Source organism: Balaenoptera musculus, chromosome 1 (genome assembly GCF_009873245.2).
Source record: "Balaenoptera musculus isolate JJ_BM4_2016_0621 chromosome 1, mBalMus1.pri.v3, whole genome shotgun sequence".
Lineage (NCBI taxonomy): Eukaryota > Metazoa > Chordata > Mammalia > Artiodactyla > Balaenopteridae > Balaenoptera > Balaenoptera musculus.
Window position 1 is genome coordinate 103,159,844 of NC_045785.1, and position 24,191 is coordinate 103,184,034.

At 45.8% G+C, this 24,191-nt stretch overlaps 1 protein-coding gene across 3 annotated transcripts in view; it reads left to right on the plus strand.

Moving 5' to 3' along the window:
• PTGFRN (prostaglandin F2 receptor inhibitor) overlaps nt 1-24,191 on the plus strand; it is a 76,816-nt gene that overhangs the window by 23,475 nt on the left and 29,150 nt on the right. For all 3 annotated transcript variants that reach the window (XM_036868823.1, XM_036868814.1, XM_036868830.1), the window contains exons 2-4: nt 6,835-7,203; nt 9,847-10,260; nt 14,997-15,377. In XM_036868823.1, the coding sequence (XP_036724718.1) occupies nt 6,835-7,203; nt 9,847-10,260; nt 14,997-15,377 (1,164 nt within the window). The remainder of the gene's footprint in view (nt 1-6,834; nt 7,204-9,846; nt 10,261-14,996; nt 15,378-24,191) is intronic.

Sequence of the window (24,191 nt, forward strand, 5' to 3'; positions counted from 1 at the left end):
CCACGTGCATGCTGCAACTAAGAGTTCACATGCCACAACTAAGGAACCTGCATGCCTCAACTGAGGAGCCCACCTGCCGCAACTAAGACCCGGCACAACCAAGTAAATAAATAAATAAAATAAATATATATATATTTTTTTTAAATAAATATTTTTTAAAAAAGATGTCATTCCATTGTCTTATGAGCATTGTTTCTATTGAAAGTCAGGTATCATTGAATTGTTGCTCCCTTCTGTGCCTTTCAGCAGTTTTACAATGATGCACCTAGGTGTGGTTTTCTTTGTATTTGTGCTGCTTTAGATATGTAGTACTTGAATCTGTGGCATGATGTCTTTTGTTGGTTTAAGAAATACCTTAACCATTATTTCTTCAGAAATTAATTCTAATTCTATCATATTCTTTCTCATCCTGGGACTCTGTTACACATGTTTGACCTTTTTACTGTCTCTCATGTGTCTCTTAGACTCTTTTCTGCATTTTTCATCTTTTTTACACCCTGTGCTTCAGTTTGGATATCTTATACTGACTTCTGTTGCATCTAATCTGATATCAAACCCATTTATTGAGTTCTTAATTTTAGATTTTTTTTTTAGTTCTAGAATTTTAATCTGATTATTTTAATAAAGTTAAGAAGTGAAATCCTGTTGTCTATTTCTTTAATAAATTAATCATAGTTATTTTAAAGTCCACGTCTGATAACACCAGTATCTGGATCCCTGTGCGTCTGTTTCTATTGTCTGGTTTGTTGTCTTTTGTGTTCAGTCATTTGGTGCTGTCGTACGGAATGTCTGGTAGGTTTTGACTGAATATTGAAAAATTGTAGAGGCTCTGTATGATGTTACCTTCTTCACAAGAAGATTTACTTTTTATTTTTTTATTTTTCTTTCTAGCAGGCTAATACAGTAAGAGAAGCTCACTGTAATCCAGTGAGGAGTTGAGATGTTTTGAGACAAGATTTCAGTATTCTTGAGAGCTGGTTGTTTCTTCAGTTTTGCTATTACTCCAAAGGCATAGCCCTTTCCAGGGCTGTAATTCAGTCTGGGGTGTTTACTATAGTCCACCTTCCTTTGTGAACTCGGATTTCCAATTTTTGTTTCCCCAGTACTGTGAGATGGTCGAAAAATTTGCTTAACCTTTTAGCTTCTTAATATTTATTTTCTGTTTAACTTCTCGGACACTTACCAATCTTCCCCCACCAACTCCTCCCCACCTCAGACTATGACTTTCTTTTTGTGTTTGTTTGCTTGTTTTAGACTATGACTTTCTTAATGGCCCTGAACTTCAGTTGCTGTCTTCTTGGCCCCATGAGGCATTGGCAGTTCTGAACTACTACCTTTTACTACACAACTTAAAATTGGCAAATATTTCAAGAGAAAAAGCAGTGCATGTTGTCAGGCCCACCTTGGGGTGTTGGCCCCTTAGTCCCGGATACCTGGATAGATCACCAGTGTATTCAATGATCTGTTTCTTGTGTTTTGTCCATCTTTTGTAGTTGTTCTGTGGTGGGGGCAGGGGGCGGGGAGTTGATCTGATACAAGCTAGTCCATCATAGCAGAAAGTATCTCATCTCCATTATTAGTCTTTTGAAATTTATACCTCACTTATCTCCCCTCCTCCCAAAAAATATATTTGAGGCAATTTACAGTGAAATACACACATACATGCAATAAACCTTAAAATAAGGGTAAAGAAATCAAAAGTACAAGGGTGGCAGAGAAGGCACAGGAAGGTGTAGAGGTAGAGGAAAGAGATAATTATTAGAAATTTAGATTGTGAATGGTTTCCATATTTCACCATCATATTTAGTACTAGACTTCCTTGAAGCTAAGGTACAAAAGGACACATGAATTTTATATATGTTGGGGAAAACAGGACTTGGAAGTTGGAATACAGATAAAAGAGATGATGAAGCAGTAACAATTGTATTCAGGGTTTTTTGTGTGTTGTTTGTTTTGTTTTATTTTGTTTTGGTAGGTTTAGGCAGAAATTTTAAAAACAGGAATTAAGCAGTGCAGGATTCTGAGACCTATCTAAGAGGGTCTGGGCATCACCAGGGCATGGTGATGTGGTGCTGGGCCACTTAGTAATTGGGATTATGAGAGAGAGGTTTAGCATCAGAGCCTTAATATACTGCACAAAATGTGCTATTAAGGTACCCTAATTTGTGTTGAGTATCAAAGGTACTTGGGTTGTGGTTACTGACCTGAGTGGTGAGAGACGCCTATATAGTTCTTATTTTCTGGGGAAAGAACACACAATGGTCCATCACCTGGTATTTTTTTTCTGGTAGTAAATTTTAAGAGACTTTTATCATATGGATTCTTGCGTCATTGAACAACACAATAGTGGCCTCAATAGTCCTTTTAAAACTAATAAAGAAATGCTTTTCATATAAAGGTTTCTTATATTGACCCCTGAAAACAAATTTAAATTGTTTCTTAGTAAAGACATTTTTATAGAAAGCTAACCTAATACAGTTCAGGTGCCAAAGTGTTTGGGACTCTTCATTTGAAGTACTGGTAGAATTTGGAAAACCAGAGGAAAATTTTGTTTTTTTCCCCTTAGTCAACTGTTACAAGAGGTTTCAACTAAAATTGGTAATGTGTGGCTTTGCAGATATTCTTTTTGATTTGGAAAGGGCCATATGCTCTATGTTTTACAAGTTGTGTTTATTTTTAAAATATTATTAGCTGTTATTTAACAATATTAAAGGAAATATGTGCTGAATAGCAGACTGCTGGTAGCAAATTGAAATTCTGTTAACTAAACTTCAAAATCTTGCTTTGCACAGATGAGGGGACATCCCAGTTCTACATGTACGACACTGCTCGGGTTTATATCTTTTTTAGATTAGAATTTGATCTTTCAAGCATCTGTTCCTATCTGCTTGGCTTTTTCCAGGGGCACTGTAACATAGCCAGAGTCGAAGGTACTTCTGCAGGTTGAGTTGAGGCAGGAGTGCCTAAGTGACCCCAGGGGAGATGGGGAAGGCTTCCCACAGGAGGTGGTGCTGGAGCTGCTCCTTGAAAGAGGCTGAGAGATTGCTGGGAGGGCATTCCAGATGAAGGAAGCACAGAAGCAGAGGCTGTGAGGCCCAAGAGAGCATGGCATTTCCAGAGACTGAAGGACCATTTGTTTTGTTGAAGTCTAAGGACTAAGGGGTGGGAGAATGGTAGCTGATGAAGCTGGAATGGTAGCCATGGGCCAGACTATGAAGGATCTTGTGTGTCTTCTATTCGTTCATTTATTTAGCAAATATTTGTTGAACAACTACTATGTACCAGGCCCAGTTCTAGGCACTGGCATTCAGCAGTGAACAAAACAGATAAAAATCACTGCTCATTTAGACCTTACATCCTGGTGGGAGGAGGCAGATAATAAATAATAGTAAAAGTATATGAATACACATAAAGAATATTAGTGATAAGTGATAAGAAAATTTGGCAAGAATGACAGTGGGTGTGTACAATTTTAAGATGGTCAAGAAAGGCCTCACTAATAAGGCGACACTAGAATGAAATGTGAAGCTGGTGATGGAGTGGGGTTTATGTCTGAGAGTGCTCCGGACCAAGAAAATGTGCAGAAGCCCTAGGTTGGAATAGGTCTCTCTGCTCAAGAGTCTTAGGAGGAAAGCATGGCTGGAGTGCGGTGGAGGGAGGAGCTTGGAGAAGGAAAGAGGACCAGGCCCTGTGAGGTCTTGGTGGCCTCTGTGAGGACTTGGCTTTTATCTGAGTGACATGGGGAGTGATTGGAAAGCTTTGAGCAGAGTAAAGACGTAATACACTTAAGTTGTTAAAAGATGGCTTGGCTGTGTTGAGAGTGGAGGGCAAGAGCAGAGGGAAGGCAGGCAGCCAGTTGGGAGGCAATAATTCAGGTGAGAGGGAAGGTGGTGTGAACCAGGGGCATCACAGTGGGGGGTCTGGAAGATAGAGTGTATCCTGTAGGTGATGAGGAGCCATGAGATACTTCTGACCAGTGAAGTGACATATGATTTGTGCGTTAAAAAGATGATTTGGGTGACTCTGTGGAAGCAGGACTGGAGAGCTGAGACAAGCAGCTGGCTCAGTTTGCTGAGCTCCACTCACTAAGAATAAAGACAGACACCTTACAAGGAATGTAGCCTCGTGCCGAAGAGCCCCGTTGAGCTGGTTGTTAACCCTGGTGAACTTCTTGACAAGGGCTAGAAATTGCAAAGGTTTACATGTTAGGGAATTCCTTTGTAAACCTGTCAAGGAAGCAAAGGGAATGGTTGTGATCAGGTTTATTCTAGAGGCGGCCTGCAAAGCAGGTAACCGCAGACCCTTACTGCGTGCAGGGCACTGTTGTGAGTGCTCTGTGGCTCAATTAATCCTTACACAGCCCTAAGGGTTGTGTCTGCATTTCACAGATGGAAACTGGGCTCAAGGAGAATAAGCGTTAGGCTGTGTTCCCTCTTACGGGTCTCCACCATGAAGCTTCCTTCTTCTTTTTTTTTTTTTTTTTAATATTTATTTATTTATTTATTAGGTTGCACCAGGTCTTAGTTGCAGCAGGAGGGCTCCTTCGTTGTAGCTCGCAGGCTCCTTCTTTGCGGCAGGTGGGCTCCTTAGTTGCGTCATGTGAACTCTTAGTTGCAGCATGCGTGTGGGATCTAGTTCCCTGGCCAGGGATCGAACCCTGGCCCCGTGCATTGGGAGCGCAGAGTCTTATCCACTGCACCACCAGGGAAGTCCTGAAGCTTCCTTCTGAAGGGTCTCTCTGGGAGAGTCAGAATTATCCAGTCATCTCTGAAATCAAATGTAAAAAAGATGGCCTGTTACCTTTGTGAAATGTGGTGACGATGACCTCACTGCTTGCTGGGTATTATTTCAGTGCCCTGAGTTTCCAGTGACAGAAATTAGCCTAAGGAATATAAGTGGGTGTGAGTGGAATTGCAAGGAATTGAAATGTCCAGGGGAAGACGTGTGCGTGTGTGTGTGTGTGTGTGTGTGCGTGTGCGTGTGTGTGTGTGTGTGTGCGCGCGCGTGCATGTGTGCACATGTGTATGTTTGTGTGTATGTGTGTGTGCATGTGGAATGATTTAGAAGGTGTGGCAGATCTAGTGGCTCAGATGATGCCGTCTAGTCACGAGGGCACATTCCCTGCGCCTCTTTGGCCCCAGGGTTGACCTGGGTCTCTTCTGCTGTAGATGGCTTCCTCACCTGGTCAGCAGGGCTGCCCACATGCAGCTTCAGGGCAAAGCAGCTCTGTAGTACCCTGATTCCCAAGGAGGTGAAAGTGCCTTCCTGAGCAGCCTCAGCAAACATGAGCAAGGAAGACTCTGACCTGGTTTCAGCCCCAGTGTGCATTCCTGGGACCGGGGGTGCAGGGCATTCCTTGGATCATAGACATATCATCCCAATCTCTGCCTTGATCTTCACATGGCACTCTCCCTGAGTGCTTGTCTCTGTCCAAATTTCCCCCCTTTTAAGGACACTGGTCGTTGGATTAGGGGCCCACCCTGCTCCAGTATGACCTCATTACGGTTTAGCTAATTACATCTGCAACAACCCTATTTATTCCAAAATAAGATCACATTCTGAGGTGCTGGGGCTAGGACTTCAACATATGAATGTTGGGGTGGGGGGTGGTAGGGAGACACAATGCAACCCATAACAAATGACAGAAACACAGAACTGGAAATAAATAATAGAAGTTCCATTTTATTGAGCTCTTACTACGTGGCAGAGTCTCAGCTAGCCATTTTATTTCATCAACTCGGTGAATCCTTCTTTCCTCGTTTTATAGTGGAGGAAGCCAAGGCTAAGAGAGGTCTCTCAGTTTAAACTTGTCTCCTTGATTTCAGAGCCCATGCTTTCTCCTGTATATCTTAATGCTATACCTATTCATAGAACATCAGGAAAGCGCCATGAAAGTTCATCTGGTCTGAATTGAAATGCTAACACAGGTAATAAACGCACTGCAAAAAAATGTGCTGAAGTTCATTGCAAAGAAGCGATCTTAAAGGACACACAGGTGACGGTCCCTAAGGGCCCTCCCAGAGGCCTGTGAGGTCTGTGCTCTTGGGGCAGGGAATGCCAGTGAACTCTTGGCTTTGTCCACCAGGCCTCTCATCCCCAGTAAGCCGCTGCATTCCTACCAACGCCCAGCAACCAGCCACAGCAGGCACTGTCTCCCTTTGTGCTTCCCTATCCTCATTCTGAATTTAGATCAGGGTGAAGGGTAGAGAGAAGGAAATGAGCCAGAAAATAGAAAATTAATACTTGGTAGAGTCGTCATATTTTAAAATTAATTTATAGGCGATGTCAGATAACCAGAGTTAAATCATTTTATCAGCAGGCTGCTCTAGGATTTAAAAAATTGGCAGCCATCATTGTAAATCAGGTCTCAGGAGCCCCCAAGGAATGGTCTCTAGGGAAGAATGTTGATATAGGGTGGGCAGAAATGTAAATACTTGATTAGCTGTGTCCTTTTCTTTCACACAAAACCTAAAGTATTTCTACCTCGTGTTGAGTGATCACAGTAGGTTAAATAGTAACAGGAGGGAGAAAGCTATTCAAGTTCATGGTTAGCCTACTTTTAGTGCTTCTCTTCCTCCCTGGCAATCCTAGGAGACTGTTGCATGAGAGGTACTCACCGCACGGGGGTATTCCTGGCTTGGGGTCCTTGGGGTGGGCTCAGCCTTCTTCTACACAGACACTGGCAGCACGCTGGTCAATGTCACATTTCCCCAGCTGGTCGATGTCACGTTTCCACCATGTGCCTGGGAGCCGGAGCGCCCACAGTTTTACCACATTTATACTGGGAAGACCTTATTGGATTCAAGCCCTGCCTTTCACCTCTTGTTGTTGCAGCTCTTTGTCGAGGGCGTGTGGTGAGGGTCCCCGCGGGGAGTCTGGTGCGGGTGGTGGGCACTGAGCTGGTCATCCCCTGCAACGTCAGCGACTACGACGGCCCCAGCGAGCAGAACTTTGACTGGAGCTTCTTGGCCTCGGGCAGCAGCTTCGTGGAGCTCGCCAGCACTTGGGAGGTGGGCTTCCCCGCCCAGCTGTACCGTGAGCGCCTGCAGAGGGGTGACATCGTGCTGCGGCGGACGGCCAACGACGCCGTGGAGCTGCACATAAAGAACGTCCAGCCCTCAGACCAAGGCCACTACAAGTGTTCCACCCCCAGCACGGATGCCACCGTCCAGGGCAACTATGAGGATACAGTGCAAGTTAAAGGTACATCCTCACGGGGGGTTGCTGCGCTGGGGGACCGGACTTTCCTCTGCCACTCAGCTGTGCGGGGCTGTGCCAGGAAACTGAAGTCCTCTGGGTCTCTGTTCCCTCCTCTGTCCAATGGAGGAATAATGTCTTACCTGATTGAAGGCAGAGGATGGGCCAGGTGGCCTCTGAGGGCCCTTCCTCTTCACTCCATTATGATTGTGAGCCCTCCCGTGGCTGGTGAGTTGAGGCAGAGTGGTGTGTGATGGCGACTCCAGCTGTGAGCCAGGTTGCCTGCACTCAGTAAGTCCCACGGCTGGCCCTCCCACCTGTCAGCTCTGTGGCCGTGGGCATGTCCCATGCCTCAGCTTCCTCCTCTGGAAAACAGTGCCTTCCGTAAAGGTCAAGGGGAGTTAGGACGTGTAAAGCCTCAGAGCAATGCCATAGTAAGCACTCAGTCAGGTTAGGGATGAGAAGGTGATGGTCATAATGCCACTGATGTTCAGGTTTATGGGACTAACAGGTACTTCAAAGCTCACGTCTTTCTTTGTGCCCTTCATGATTTAAGTACCTGTTTGTTCTAGAAGTTGTAGGGGTCATATGTGGGGAAAGAATGATGTGGTCCCTGCAACCTTATTGGCCTGGCTGTGCAAGTAATCACACCTTATGTATCTGGAATGTTTGGGTTTGTTTGTTTTTTCATTTTCCAAATTCTGTTTGATTAACTCACACATTCAATTCTCAACCCAATGAGGAAGAGAGGGCAGGGTATTTCCCTAATTCACACATGAGGAAATGGAAGAGCATAGGTTAATTGCTTGCCTAAAATCACACAGCTAATTAGTAAATGAGCAAGAACAAACAATTTTAATTTGGGGCTAGCAAAATAGAAACATTATTAGTGTGGTTATTATTGTTACTTCAGTATGCATTTATTTGTATCCTGCCTTGTTCCAAAAAGAATTATACCAGAGTAGTAGTGTAATTAATGATCAGGAAAGCAGAAGATGTACATGATGATATAAAAAGAAGGGGTTGATTCAGGCATTCACTCCTTCTGTAATGATTTATGGACTGCTACCATATTGTCCAGATACTGTTCCCCCATTAGACTCATGAGGGGATAAAACAGCCATGTCCATTATGCAGGTATTAAAATGTCCAATCTACCTCTTCCATTACCTCTTCTCATCCCTCTACAAAATCCAAATATGTTTTTGAGAAAAAAGTCCCATAAGACATTCTTGCGTTGGAGTTAAATAATGCATTGCTTTTGTAGTCATCACACACACGCTACACCTCCACTAGGTCAGGTGCACCCTCGTCTCCATGTGTAATTCTCAGCTTGAGGAGTTGGAGGCAGCAGGGGGAACCTACCCTCCCCCGCCGCCAACCACCCAGTATCTTTCTGTTTGTTCTCCAGTCTTTGAAAGGCAGGAGAAAGGAGAGACTTTCCTGGGGTCAGGCAAGCAGATGGCTGGCCATGAAAGAGACTGGCTGGTTGCCTAAGTGGAGCCTCTCGTGGCTGCCATGCATGGTCTAGGGTCTCTCTGGCCTTCAGCTTCATGGGTCTTCAAGCTATATATCCGTGGCCTCAGGGATAACTGGTCTTGGGAACTGAGTCATGTTAGCTGGACTCACAGACTGATGTGTATAGCAGAAGGTCATTACATTCATTTGCAATAGAGATAGGTCTTTGTGATGTGTCCTTCTAAACATGTAGCAGTTTTTTTTTTTTCTGTTATTTAGAGTAGTCCCTTCTCAAGGACACTGAATTCGTTTCTGAGTGTGGGATGGCAGGAACACCCAAGGAGATGATGGACAGTGGTGTTTGGGGATTCTCTCATCCAGCCCATAGGCAAGCCTGAGAGGTTGTCCCTGCCCTTTGGTAGGGGCCTTCTCGCTGGTTACATCACGTGTGGCTTCCCTTCCTCAAGAGCAGTCACCAACACTTCCCTGACCTCCGGCCCCCTTTTTCTAGACTATGGAAGAGCCCAGCTTTTCCCCAGTGGGTCCTAATAGTTAAATAGCTGAGGCGTCAGTTTTCCTTGATGGGTTCCTACCCTGCAGATACCCTCTGCTCACCCTAGTCATTCTTAGACATTCCCCAGGCCTCGAGGCACAGGACGCTCTCCTGTGCTTTTGTGCTTTGCGGATTACACTGCCTTCACTCCTAGAAGATCCCCCAGGTTCTCTACTCCAGCCTGTGTCCTAACAAAGTGCTGGACAGTAGTGGCTGGTTATTTGATTGTGATGGCTGAGTGCCAAGCACTCTCCTGGGCACCTTCCCTTATAACTGGTTTAATTCTCAGTCAACTTCCGGAGATAGGTCTCCTTGTCATCCCTTTTTAGAGTTGAGGAAAACGAGGCACGGAGGGGTAAAGTGACTTGCCTAAGGGTGGCAGAAGCAGAACTCCAAGGCACAGCTCCCAAGAGGGAGTTTGCACCACCCATTTCTAGCCAGGGGTCTTATTAGTGTCTCCTCTTTCTTCAAGTCAGAAAGTTGAGATCATAGATGAAGCGCAGTGGGCAGCCGTGCCCATCTGGGCTTTACAACAGGGGAGGGGAGGAGGAAATTGTGCCGCAAGCCCCGGACGGTGCTGGGCACTCGCGCAGTGGCTGGGGTGGCGGTGCGCTGACGGCTCCGCTTTCTCCCTGCAGTGGTGCCGGATGCTCTGCGCGTGGCCGCCGGCCCGCAGCCCTCCCCGGGCCCCAGCCTGCGCGAGGGCGAGCCCTTCGAGCTGCGCTGCTCGGCCTCCACCGCGTCGCCGCTGCACACGCACCTGGCGCTGCTTTGGGAGGTGTGGCGCGGCCCCGCCCACCGGAGCATCCTCTCCCTGACCCACGAGGGCAGGTTGCGGCCCGGCCTCGGCTACGAGCAGCGCTACCGCAGCGGGGACGTGCGCCTGGACACCGTGGGGAGCGACGGGTACCGCCTCTCCGTGTCCCGGGCCCTGGCCTCCGACCAGGGCTCCTACCGGTGCATCGTCAGCGAGTGGATCGGAGAGCAGGGTAACTGGCAAGAAATTCAAGAAAAAGCCGTGGATGTGGCCACCGTGGTGATCCAGCCAACAGGTGAGCTTCTGGAAATTGTATGTTTTAGACTGTGTATTATTCGGGCCAATGTGGTGTAAAGAACTCGGCCGGGAGCCTTTTTCTTCTCTGACAAGATTTCTGCTCCTCCTGGGAGGCCTCGCGTTGACGGGTGAGGGAGTAGGGTGGTGTTAATGGTTTGGGGAGGATGCATTTGTTTCGTGCCAAATGCCGAGACCCCTGGGAAGCTGCAGGTTACGTAACATACTACGAGAATTTTGTGACTGAAAGATTAAGTCCTTTTAAGTGCCAGGAGAGGTCTGGCCTGGTGGTCAGAGGGGCTTTGGGGTGGAGCTGCCCCCCAGCCCGCTCCCTTGGCTTCATTTTGTTTGGTGTTTCCTAAATCTCTGCATCTGCCCTTCCCCACAGCTGTTGGGGACGTGTCTGGCTCATCCCCAAACCTCTCATCTGAGTTGGGTCCTCTAGGCCTGCCTTTCAGGTCCCCTCAGATGTGACATCCCCTTGTAGATGAGGGATTACCTAGGGCTGGGCCTCTTCTTATGTCCTCTATGCCACATACCCCAGAAGCATTCAGCCCGGGGGTCTATATGCAAGAAGTTGTTGTCATCTGTGAACCAGCCTTTTCAAAAACAACAAACAAAACCCTTCTTACTCCTGCTAGAGAAGTAATTAAGGAAATGCAAAATACATTTTCGAAAACCCATTAAAATAAAAGAAAACAAGTAGGAAAGAAAAACAGGCCATTTTTGACTCAGTTTCCAACAGGCATCAGTAGAGAACCTACTGTGTGCTCAGTTCTGTCCTGGGCTCTGGAGTCAGAGATGCTCAAGGATCGTTCCCAGGCCTCATGGAGCTTCTGGCTTGGCAGAGAGAAAGTGTAAAGAGCCCATCTCAGGGTGATGTCACTGCTGTGGATGGTTGGATAGACTTGGTTTGCTGGGAGGCTGACATCTCCAGATCTCAGAGTACTCTGCTGCTGTTGCTGCTGCCTCCTGTTTTGTAAACTGGGAAGACCTTGGCTGGACTCATTTCCTGACTATAAACAAGAGTGTGTGGTCGCTCTGTTGCTCAGATTGGAAGGAAAGCAGGAAACGATACACACGGGGAGTGTTTTTCCTCTGCAAGCTGCATTGTCCTGAGCACTCTACCCTGCGTTTACACCACAGCACAGGAGCTGGATTTGGTAAAAGCAGCCCTGACTGGCCACTGAGTGACCGCGGCCGTCAGTGAGGTTGGAGGTGCTCTTGCCGACAAGAGGGGCTGCAGGTCACGCTCAGTCTTGGTTCTCCTGGCTGCAGAAATCACTTTCCAGATGGATTCAGGTCACCTGCCTTTTCGGAAGTGATCTGCCAGGAATCTGACCTGAGAAACCAGGGATATTCAGCTTGCATCAGACAACCGTTTTAATGGGGCAGGAGGGTTAAGAATTTCAGCTTGGCAGCGAATTATCTTTTCATACAAGAATTTCAGTTGTAAAGGTATTTTTTTTTTATTTCAAACAAGCCACAAAACCCAGAGTATAGTTATAAGACTTGAACACCCTGAGTCTATTAGGCAGGCAGTAGCATCTGGCTCTCACCTGAACCTGAGGGTTCGTAGCTTTTTGTGTCATGGGCGTCTTTGACAGTCCTTTGAAGCTCACAAACCCTTTCCCAGAGTTAATGTGTTTTAATTCATAAAATACATGTGGAGGATGACAAAGGAAAACAATTACATTGAATAGTAATCAAAATATTTTTAAGACAAATTTGTTATATAATAATATAGTGTTTTATTATTGCATTAAATAATAAGATAAAGTGGCAGGCCTAACAACTACTGTAATTTCTGGTAAGTGATGAATATAAATGATATTTTAAGATATCTGCAACAATTGTAAGGTGATGTGAAAATATCTGTGATTTCTATTGGGAACAAGGTCCCAGGGACAGATAATACTACACTGGTTTGTTGCTTAGTTTCATAATTAGAGGAGCTGCTATATTTCACATAGAGGTTAGTAAAGCAAAGACAATTTGTTTTTCCCATCCATGTCACAGATCCCTTAAATTCTCTTTGTAGACCCCAGGTTAAGAACCACCACACTAGAGTGATGGTCTTTCTCTCATTTTCAACGCCTGCATTCTCCATAGCTAGCTTTTTTTTTTTTTTTAATTAAAGTGTAGTTATTTACAATATTATGTTAGTTTCAAGTGTACAACATAGTGATTCAATAGTTTTATAGATTTTACTCCATTAAAGTTATAAAACATTGGCTATATTTCCTGTGCTGTGTATTATATCCTGTATCTTATTTATTTTATACTTAGTAGTTGTACCTCTTGATCCCCTTCCTCTATCTTGCCCCACCCCCTCCCCCTCTCCCCACTGGTAACCACTAATTTGTTCTCTGTATCTGTGAGTCTGTTTTTGTTCTGTTATATTGATTCGTTTGTTTTATTTTTTAAATTCCACATATAAGTGAAAACATGCACTATTTGTCTTTTTCTGTCTGACTTACTTCACTAAGGATAATACCCTACAGGTTTTGTTGCAAACGGCTGAATTTCATTCTTTTTTGCAGCTGAGTAATAATCCATTGTATATGTACACCACATCTTCTTTAATCATTCGTCTGTTGATGGACATTTAGGTTGCTTCCATATCTTTGCTATTGTAAATAGTGCTGCTACGAACATTGTCCATAGCTAGCTTCTTAAGTATTCTTATTGCATTGTTACGATAAATGGCACAAAGCTACTTAAATGGTGGGGCTGTGTCATGTAGGTGGCAGTAAACCCCCCTATATTAGGAGTGGTCTGGTTGATGCAGATGCTGGTGTCTAATTTATAGGTTCAGTTATATCCAGTTGGAGAAAGCCTGCATCACCACGGGCTTAGTCTGAGGTCCCCTTTTGCATTACGAGTCCTTAGAACTGATTCTTTTTTTCCCTTCACCGTGCTTCATCCTGTCCCAGCAGTGAACCCTCCAATCCACAGAACATGTGACAACTATGCTTAGTGATGTGACAAGATATTTAGCCACTTGCAGGGAAAAAAAATTAGAAAGTGAACTATACTGTTAAAGAGATGTTTCTGCCAGTATTTCTAAACGCAAGAATCTGTTTTCTCCATGCATACTGTCCACAGCTGCATATTGCCCACTTCTTTCCTCAGCTGGCTCCCTCCTGAGCCTTCTTTTACCCCCAGTAGTGGTGGCCGGCATAGAGGGACAATGGCAGTATTCTGGGATCTCTGACCACGTTTTGTACGTGGGGTGGTTCAAACCGCAGCACAGGCTCAGGGCAGCAGTTTCCATACTGACTCCTCTCAAAAGATATCTCATATTATTTTTGGCTCGTTTAAAGGGTGAAGGAGGAGGAGGAATTTGGAAGAAGGTGGGTGGAGGTGAGAAATTAGACTTCAAATTCCTTTTTCTAATACTATGCCCACCTCATTTTCTGTCTTCATCAAGGCAGATCTTGAACTTGGCCTGAATCACTTGTTTGAAATATCATCAGCCTTTGGAAATATTTATATGAAAGTCATTTACTCCAAAGGGCATGGGTTTTGGGGTTGCGTCTTTTCTGAACTGAGTGACAGCGTTTGTCACTGAGCTGACCCGGGACCGCAGCTGGTGCTGAGTGACTCCTGCTAGAAGACCAGGACTGTGCTGTGTGTCCACTTGAATCCCCTGGGAGGTGTCGGCTATTTATCCTCTAAGCAGTTGTTCCTAGAGCATTACCACGTGTTGAATGTTTTTCTACTCTGATTACAGATGTTCAAGTTCTTTGCAAAAAATCCCTTGAATAAACTAAAATGTTTCCATGTAAAAAGCTTTGACAGGGGAATGCTGAAACCACATCTGCCTGGAGACCGTGACACAAAATCCTTCAGTGCTTCGTCTAAATATAGTCTACTTTTAATTATCCACACAGAGAGGGCAGTGGCATGGGTAATCCAGAAATCACTGTGGTTTGGTTTTAGAATATATGCTTTCTCCTTGACTTGAAGGCGGGTGTGTGGAACAGAATAAATGATGCTCTAAGTGCATTGCCTTTGGAAGACTTGACTCGTTAGGCATATTGTCTGGTTTCACTCTCCCAGTCCTACTGTGTAGGATCCTCCCCACCCCCTTTTACCCAGAAGATGGTTTCACCCTCACTTCCTACCCTCCAGCTCCTGGCCCCCAACTAATAATATGTACCGGCCGGAGCTGAGCTGTCTTTTCTCTGAAAGTCACCCAAGGCCTGTCATGCATATGGAGAAAGTATAATTTTAGTTTTGTAATGTTCAGCAGACTTGTTTTCAAATGATAGTGTACGTGATAATAGTGTAACACTTAAGAGCAGAGTCCCTAGAGGCAGACAGCCGGGATTTGAATCTTACCTCTGTCACATATTAGCTGTGGCACCTTGGGCATGTGATTTAACTTCTCTGTGCTTCAACTGCCTTATCAGTAAAATGGAGATGATAATAGTACTACCTCGTAGGGTTGTTTTGAAGATGAAATTTATAAAGCACTCAGACAAGTGCCTGGCATATAGTAAGCATATATATATAAGTGCTTGCTGCTGTTATTGTTTTAATGAAATAAAAAGAAATATGGTATGTTTCATTCATTTATTCAGTACATTTCTCAAGCACTTAAAACTGTACAAAGCCTTCTAACTTGAACGTTGCAAATAAGAAGGTAAAATGAGATGATCTAAGGGGAGGGGGGTGGAAGCAGCAAATACGATCGAGATTATCTAGATATCCTTGTTTTTAATTTTCCAGTTCTTCGAGCCGCTGTGGCCAGGAACGTGTCTGTGGCTGAAGGAAAGGAGCTAGACCTGACCTGCAACATCACAACGGACCGAGCGGACGACGTCCGACCCGCGGTGACGTGGTACTTCAGCAGGACGCCTGACAGCACCTTGCCCGGCCCCCATGTGTTGGCTCGGCTGGACCATGATTCCCTGGTGCACAGCTCTCCTCACATGGCCTTGAGTCACGTGGATGCACGCTCCTACCATTTACTGGTTCGAGACGTTAGCAAAGAAAATGCTGGCTACTATTTCTGCCACGTGGCGCTCTGGACACCCGGGCACAACAGGAGCTGGCATAAGGTGGCAGAGGCCATGTCGGCTCCAGCTGCTGTGGCTGTGACCTGGCTAGGTGAGTGGTTTGGAGGATGGCTCTTCACCTCTCTGGCTTAATTCCTCCTCTGGGATACGGAGAGGAGTCAGGGAGCTGTGTGCTCTGCATTGTTTTGGCCTTCTTGATATCAGGACAAGCATGCTGTCTCCTGCATAGATCCCAAGCTGGGGGAGAAAGCAAAACTGGCTGAAATAGAATCTGGCAGGCAAGGGAGGTGTTTAGATAATGTGGCCTCAGTTGTCTCAGTACCCTCATCTGAGAGGATATATATTCCTTTCGTTGTCGAGATTTGCAGGGTCGGGGGCCCTGCTGAATTGCTCTTTGAAATGGATCTTTGTTGGAGGGAGAACACTGCCATTCTCCCTTTCCTTTTCCTAGACTCCTAGGTACTCTCTGGCAGGAGCTGGGGCTTTTCTAAAGCCCAGGGAAGAAAAAGAATTCCTTCAGTTAATGGGACACGTTTTTTTCACTGAATGCCCTGGAATGCCCAAATGAATTTTTTTTTGCAGATACCAGTTAAATCCAGGGGGCTTCCTGCTTCCCCTGCTCTTCTGGAGGGCTCTCTCCCCACGTCCGATTCCCAAGGGAGGAGCAGAGTGGCCCTCAACTATTGCCCTCCTTGCCACCCATGTTATTGTTACTTGTCATATATGTGAAGGTCATTGTCATATCCTTTTCTTTTTTTTTACCATGCTCATCTTCCCCATCTCTTATTTTCCTGAATGCTTGCCCTCCAGGGCTGACTTTTCCTAATTTTGTTACTATCTTGTAATTAATTGCAAGTGAACTTAGGCAGGATGGGGCCGGGTGGAGTGTGGAGTGCTTCGCTTCCCACGTCCATTACTGCAAAGATGGAGACAGGCCTGCCGGTTAGCCTCTTCCCTGTTTTGAGCTTGATCTCTCTACTGTCCCCTGACTGTTCCGAGCCCGCATGAAAGCATTTGGCATTGCTCTGTTAGGAGGTAAAACAGATCTTTAAAGGCTCGGAAATCATTTCCTCCTTTGTCTAACGCTAAACATCCTCCCACCGTGAGCCCCAACTCATTTCTCAGCTCTTCCTTGTCTCTGCAGTGCAATCTTCTCCTGGGCTAGTGGCACATTCCCTGTCTGTTTCTTCCTAATAAGCTGTTATTTGGCAAAGTTGGGGAGTTGGCAAGTGGGGACAGAGGGGGCAGGGAGAAGATGAGTAATAAAGAGAGTAAGCAGAGGGTCCATCCAATTCTGAGCGAGACCGGGTGGGGTGTTAGTCATCCCTGGGAGCAAAGTGATTCTTTGATATCTGCAAAGTGAAAGGAGCGGGTTCATCTGGCGAGCTTTTATTCCTGCCGTCTGAACCCCGCGCGAGAAACTCATCATGAAGTACTGAACTGGAACAATGTTAGCCCAGCTAGAACTCTCCTTAGCAACCTTCAAAATAAAACAGATGTTGTCAGCACCAGAAGAAGAGTTTTCATCTCTGGAGCTGAATGTGTCTCACAGCCCTGATCCTCGGTGCATTGTGCGGTGCTGTCAGATCCCAGCGCGGACGCTCCGCACCCCTCCCCCACCGACTTCGAATCACAGCTCAAATGGGTCTCTCTCTCTCTCTCTCCCTTTCGTTTTTTTTTACGACAGTGCTGCCTGCACTCCAATTTGAGGGTCTCTTTGAAGTCCTCATGCACTGATCCCAGCCTACCCCGGGGGGAGAGATGCAGCGACTGTCAGGAAACAGGAGGGGAGCTCTGGGAGGGAATGGGCTGTTTTAGCTGGAAGGGATTTGTTGGTGGCTGTGTTCTCCGGAGAGTGGGAAGAAATAAAGAGACTAAATTGTGGGAAAAGGTTTGGTTATTATTCTGAGGATCCAACACGGTTGTTGTGAAAGCTGTCAGTGTGCTTTTCCCTGGCTGATCTAAGGCCCCAGACCCCACATCTCTCGCAGTTCTTTGCACGTAATGGGCACTCAGTAAACGTTGGCCTGATGGGTAGATAAACCAGCACCAACACATGGGTATGTTAAAGTATGTGCATAGGAAAAGAAGAATTGCAAAGAAATCAATAACATTCAGCTCAGAATATTCAGAGATACTGCACACGGGCAAACCTGCCAGGAGTGTAAGTGGTATTCTTCTCCTGTCTTCCCCTTAAATCTCACCTCCTTCCCTGTGCCTGTGACTCATACCATTACAGCTCCCTGGACACTTGTCAGGAGGCGAGTTGGGCCTGAGTACAGCAGTAGGCTTTTTCTCCAGGACCTGATTGGATTCTCCGCTCAGCAGTGATCAGGCCTGGCTTGACAGTGTGTGATTCTCTCTAGATCTACAACATGTCTGCGTATGCATGTGGATACCATGCCACATGTAAATTGGGGCCTGCTGAGGCTAACTGAGAGGTGGCAATAAGGCAGGAAGTACTCTATTTAGATAGGTCATCTTATGTTGTGTGACTGTGGAATGTTGTCACAAAAGAGCTCTTGAGAAAGCCAGTTCCCTAGGCAGGTATTACAGAAAATGCTCAATTTTGCTACCTGACAGATTAAAAATAATAACTACCATGTATTGAACACTTACTGCGTGCCAGGGACTGGGCCAAGGGCTTTACATGCATTAAATATTTGATCCCCACAAACAGTGCGAGTGAGGTACTGTCCCAATCCCCACCTGAAAACCACTGATTTTCATTTTGCTCACAATTTTGAGGGTCAGGAATTAGGGAAGGACTCAATGGGGTTCATCCCTGATGTACATGGTGACAGCTGGGACAGCTAGGGCTAGGGATCCCCTTCCAGATGGCTTTCCCGTGCACTTGTCACCACGTTCCAGGGCGTCTCTCTCTGTCCCCACGTGGTGTCTCATCCAGGCCCTGTCCGTGTGGCTTGGGTTTCTCATGGTGCCGTCTCCTCAGGACAGTCATTCTTCTTACACGGCAGCTGGCTGCCAAGACACAGGAAGTAGAAGTGCCTGGCTAGTTGAAAGCTATCCCTGGGACTGGCACAGTGCACCTCCGCTGTTTTCTATTGGTCAGAGCCATCACAGAGTCTGTCCAAGTTCAAGGGGGTAGAGAAAGAGACCCCATCTCTTAATGGGAGACCAGCAAGGTCACATTGCAAAAAGGGCATGTGAGATGGGAAACGTTACTGCATCATCTTTGGAAAATAGAATCTATGCAGCGGTTAACGCTTGTTCCTTTTATTTCAAAAGAAACATTTAGAATGGCTTGGACAGAATTATGGCCCTAGGTCAAGTCTGTCCCAAGTATTTTCATCTTGAGGGGAGTCTGTCCCAAGTATTGTCATCCTATATGGAAACAGTTTGGCTTTGGGGATCAGCTTCACTCCTGAAACTCTAAAGCACAGAGTCCTAAAAGCTGGGTGGTTCTTGTCCTCATTTGCTTGGGCGCACTGAGTAGATGAGGGGTTGAAGTTGATTGGGGTCTTCTCACGTTCCATCATGTTAACCAGAGCGATCAGGGCAATGACGTGAATGGGTCTGTCAAGTCCAAGAGCACTTGTAGCAGCTGGGAGGACTACAATTTTTTAGAGGGTAAGAAAAAATCTCTTTACTTAGGATGGATGCCCTACTTTTGAAGGGAAAAAGATTTAAGTTGGGTTGCAAAACGAAGTCCCATTTAAAGCAGGAGGCACAAAAATAAAATCAAGATCAAAAGGGGAAAAAAAAAAAAAAAAAAAAAACCAAAGAATAGGTATTGCAAGATGGTTGGGATGGATTAGTTACTGCATTTGAGCACTGAACTTGCCTCTGAAGTTTTGGAGAGTTGAGGCCAAAGAGATGTGATTATACAGTCCTCCTCTGATGATGGAAAACAAACAAAAGAGAGACAAACTTTTTCTTGGCATTGAATTTATCATGCGCTTTTTAAAAATTTATTTATTTATTTATTTTTGGCTGTGTTGGGTCTTCGTTTCTGTGCGAGGGCTTTCTCTAGTTGCGGCAAGCGGGGACCACTCTTAATCGCGGTGCGCGGGCCTCTCACTATCGCGGCCTCTCTTGTTGCGGAGCACAGGCTCCAGACGCGCAGGCTCAGTAATTGTGGCTCACGGGCCTAATTGCTCCACGGCATGTGGGATCTTCCCAGACCAGGGCTCGAACCCGTGTCCCCTGCATTGGCAGGCAGATTCTCAACCACTGCGCCACCAGGGAAGCCCGATCATGTGCTTTTTTTATTTAAGGGGCATTCGATAGCATAATGGACAGTGCTTTCAACTGTTCTTTTACAAAAGCTCAAAGTGATTGTTTAAATGGATGTTTCTTATATCCACTCCCCATAAAAGCTGAAGGCATACATCTTAAGTGTGTGAAGGAGTTTTTGTAAGAAACTGAGTTACTATGGAGGACAAATGTTGCTTTGTGTTGATCCAATTTAGTATGTGGCTGAAACTATAGAGAATCTGGAGGAATGGCTGCTTAATGTGCATGTTAAGCCATCTCTCTCTGCTATCAGATGTCTTAAATGAGCCCTTGGCAAGAGTTGGATACTAATCAGTTCATGGTTGAGCTCTCTGCCTGAAGTCCCAGACTTCTGTGGTGTTAATTGGAGAGGGTTCCACGGGCTTCAGATACATGAGCAGGACACGGCAGAGCTGAGTTGTGCTATTCAGGCTTAGGCACCTGATTTGCATTCTTCCCCACTTGAGGACCGTCCCCTCTTCCAGCCGTGTGCCAGCGAGGACGGTAATTATTTTTCTCTAAAAGGAGCTGTTAATCTGCTAAGTACTTGGTGGAGACTTGAGAGTTCTTTGCCATCTACAGAAGATAAGATTTAGATCTGCAGAATTTTATGGGCAGCTACGATCAGCTGTCCGTCCAGGATTATCTCTGAAGGCAGAAGAGCGACGGAGTCCTGCTCCACCACCTTCTAGGCGTGTTATCTTGGGCTTATCGCTTATGGTTTCTAAGCTTTGGTTTTCTTGGCTTCGTGGGATAATGCATATAGAGTGCTTCACGCAGTGCCTGGCACTTAAGTGCTCTATACATTTTCATGGTGGTGGGGTTGTGATTTATTGGTGTTTTTGGGGGGAGAGTCAATATAGAACATGCTCTACCCCACCAAGTTCTTAACCAGGTAAGCCACGGGGGTGTCTTAGGGCATGGAGAACGAGGAATGTGTGGGTCCAAAGAAAAGGGGCTGAGCTGACCACACCTAGCCCCTTTCTTGCCTCTGCCCCCAAATCTGGTAATTCTCTCTTCTTTCTCTGGGAGGAGTGAGTGAGGATGAAGAAAGAAAAAAACGGCATGATTGTCACTTTGGGTGTGGGGCATAGGTATTCCATTCAAATAATGTTATCTCTATTGCTCTGAAATGACTAATGCTGACTGCAACCTCATAATAATGGTTCTCCTAAGTCGGGTAAAGTAATAACAGCTCCTTATTTATAGCCTTCTCTTTTTAAATGTTAGAGAATATTTAATTGGGCTTTTTGTTTTTTTGGCTGTGCTGCGAGACTTGCAGGATCTTAGTTCCTAACCAGGGATCGAACCCGGGCACCCATCAGTGGAAGCCCGGAGTCCTAACCACTGGTCCACCAGGGAAGTCCCAGAGAATATTTAATTGTTGTATACCAATGATGATAGTGGCAACTCTTTGACAATTAGTCAACTCGCTCAGCTGCATCTAAAGTACCTGCCCAGTTCAGGGTAATAAAACTGGCATCGGCAGAGAAAAGGGCCCTCTTCCTCCTGTTTCTTCTGACTCGTGCTTGCAGCCTCTTCATCTAATTAGCTCTCCCAAGTTAACTAAGCTTCAGAAGGGGGGTATTAGAACATGGCCCTGTTGTACACAGTTCAGGATCAGTGCCTCAGCTGTTATCATCCCTCTTGTCTTCTGGGATGCAGCTGGCTTTGAGAAGCATGAATAACTGGGTGTGTAATGAGGTTGTGCAATTCGGCCCTAGTGGGAGCCAAGCCACGGAGCCAAAGCCTCTCCTATGATTCTCCTCCCCGCCCCGCGCTGTGCAAGCTCTTAGTCTTCGAACTTAACCTCCTTTGGGCTTTGATTTCGGTTTTGGTTTGGTTTGGTTTGGTTTAGGAAAAGTACGTGAAAATAGTATCTATCATATAAGGTTGTTCTGAAGATTAAACGAGAATGCAAGGAAAGTGTATGGCCTGGGTCCCTGGCATACAGGAAGCCCTCCATAAATGCCAGTTATTAGTATCCTTGTACCTTCCTTACAGAATTGTTGTGAGAGTGAATAAATGAGGTAATCTGTGAAATCCACCGGTTCAGGTCCCTGCATGTGGTAGGCACAAAATATCTGCTTTTACAAATTAACCAATGATTCGGAACATTTTCATTGTTTTGAAAGTTATAACAAAGGTGTTTAATGACCCATAATCAAAACACAAAGTCTTTCTTGCTGGGGCTTGCACTATGGGAGGCCGCAGCTTCAGGAGGTGGTGTGTAAATGAGCAGGTCGTCCTGGGAGCTAGATTAGGGAGAGAGCCTTGTTTCTCGGAAGGTTAGTGATGTCGTCGGGCCTTAGACTGGCCTCAGTATTCTGTGAAAGGGCTTACGATGTGGGTGGGTTGTTTGTTTGTGTTAAACTTTTGGAGTAGAAATTTACCCAGAAGTAGAACAAACCACCAGCTTCAACAGTTATCAGTATTTTGCTGATCTTATTTCATCTCTCTTCCCTCCCCTAGACGCACACACGCACATACACTCTCTTTCTTTCTTTCCCCTGCCCCCTCTTTTTTTTTCCTTCTGGAAGAATGTAAAACACATCCCAGACATCATGTCATTTTGCCATTAAATATTTTAGTATGCATCTTTAACTGATAAGCATTTTTTAAACATAACCACTATTACATTCTTAGATGATTTCTTGATGAGATCAAGCAGAATATAGCAGTAATCAGTAGTGTAATGCTTATGCTGAAAATGAGCATTTTTATGCAAAATATTAAATTTAGTCCAGTTCAGCAAGTGTGTTAATGTCTTTTATGTACAAGGCACTGCATACATAGCACACACAGATGAATCAAGTAGGGGGTCCCAGACCCTGAGAAGAGCCCTATAGAAGGTCCATGAGGCAGACAGACCTGTAACTGAAGTTCAAGGCAATGTTCAAGTGAAGTCCTCAGAGAGCAGGGAACCTGGCGGGTGGTAGGGTCTCTGTGAATGTTTGCTGAATAAGAAGTAGAGGTGGGACAGGCTGATGAGTTCACAGGAGGCTTTCTGTTCAGTAAGAGAGGCTACCTGAAGAGGTCTGTGCACGATGGACCTTGAGGAATAGGCCCAATCTCTGCCAACAAGTTTTAAAATTGTGAAACAACAATAAAGGAAGATTTCCATACATGCACCAAAACATAAAAGAAATAGGAACCCACTCACACGCCTACCATTCTGATGTAGTGGAGTCATATCTTTTCTAGGAGTGTAAGTCTGAAGGCGACCTCCAAGGCTGGGGGATAGTTCAGATGACCTTTGCACATCCTTTAAATCACTGGAACTTATGCCTTGTAAGTCCACAGGAATCCACGTGTTTGTTTGTTTTTGCATTAGGATCCTCCTTTTGCGGGCCTAAGATTTAGTTTTAACAGAGAACAAGGAGACCAACCGGTCAATGAAGAGATTTTGCTCTTCTGCCAAGCTGGCATTCCTGTAACTAGATGCGCATACACTGCAACCCCTGTCCTCTCCTTTCTCCACATTTGGATACATAGATTTAAACAGATCCATCTAGGGGGAGAGGAGGGAGTAGAATGGGGGAATCGACTCAGTCATTTACTCAGCGCCTTACTGAGCAGGTGTCCCAGGTGCTGAGGCAGAGGCAACAGCGGGAAGAAGCAGTGGAGGCGATGAGGGAGTGGTAACAGGTGCCACCAGCACAGAGTCTAGAGCGTGTACAAGAGGGCAGTGGGCGGTGGGGCTGGACAGAGGGCTTTAGACTCACACTCTGCAGGGCCTTGAATGCCAGGCTGGAGAGTGTGTTCGTCACTCAGTAGGTGAGAGAAAAGCCACCTGCTGGGAGGCTTCTTGAACAGGTGACCTGCTAGTGGTGTGAGCCTAGAGGCGGGTTGGAAGGTTATTACAATAGTCTTGGCTCGTGGCGGCAGAGGGCCAGGACGGGAATGGTGGTCGTGAGGTTTTCACTTCTATGCACAGATATTTATAGAGCACCTACTGTGTGTGAGGCCTGGAATGTGAGAAGTGGAAGAGACACTGAGGAGGGAGAATTGGGAGACTTAGGCACCGTCTGAAGAGGGTGGGATATGGCACACCTTTCAAGAGGGGGGACTGGGAGAGTGAACGGTGGGGTGTGGTACCAGGAGCAGCGGTTGGCAAGTTAGGAGGAGGGGCCAGCTGTGCGTGTTTGGAGTGAGGCTTTAGCTGTGTGTGTGTGTGTGTGTATGTGTGTCTGTCTGTTCCCCTGCTTTGGCCCCAGCTGTGTCTTAGACTCCAGGTTCAAACACTGGCACAGAGCTCTGTCTGTAGCATCTTGACTTAGTGTCTCCATTGCATCTCAAGAATAACACATTCACAACCCAATTCACCTCACTCCGCACCCACCTCTGCCAGCACACCCCCCACACCCCCGCCACACATACACGGACCAGGCACCAGTCTAAGCACTTTCACGTATATTATTTTAACTATTAATCCTCATGATAACATTATGAGGTGGTTACTGTTATTCTCCCCATTTTTACAGATGAGACACCAGAGAGGTTAAGTAATCTACCCAAGGTCACACAGCAAGTGTAGGCAGAGCCAGGATTCAAATAAGTCTGGCTTCCAGACCCCTGGCTCGTCACCACTGCTCTTTACTGCTTCACGGTTTGTTGTTCAGGTTAATGTGGTGACACATGCAAAGGGTCTTCGCGTTGTGCTCAGAAT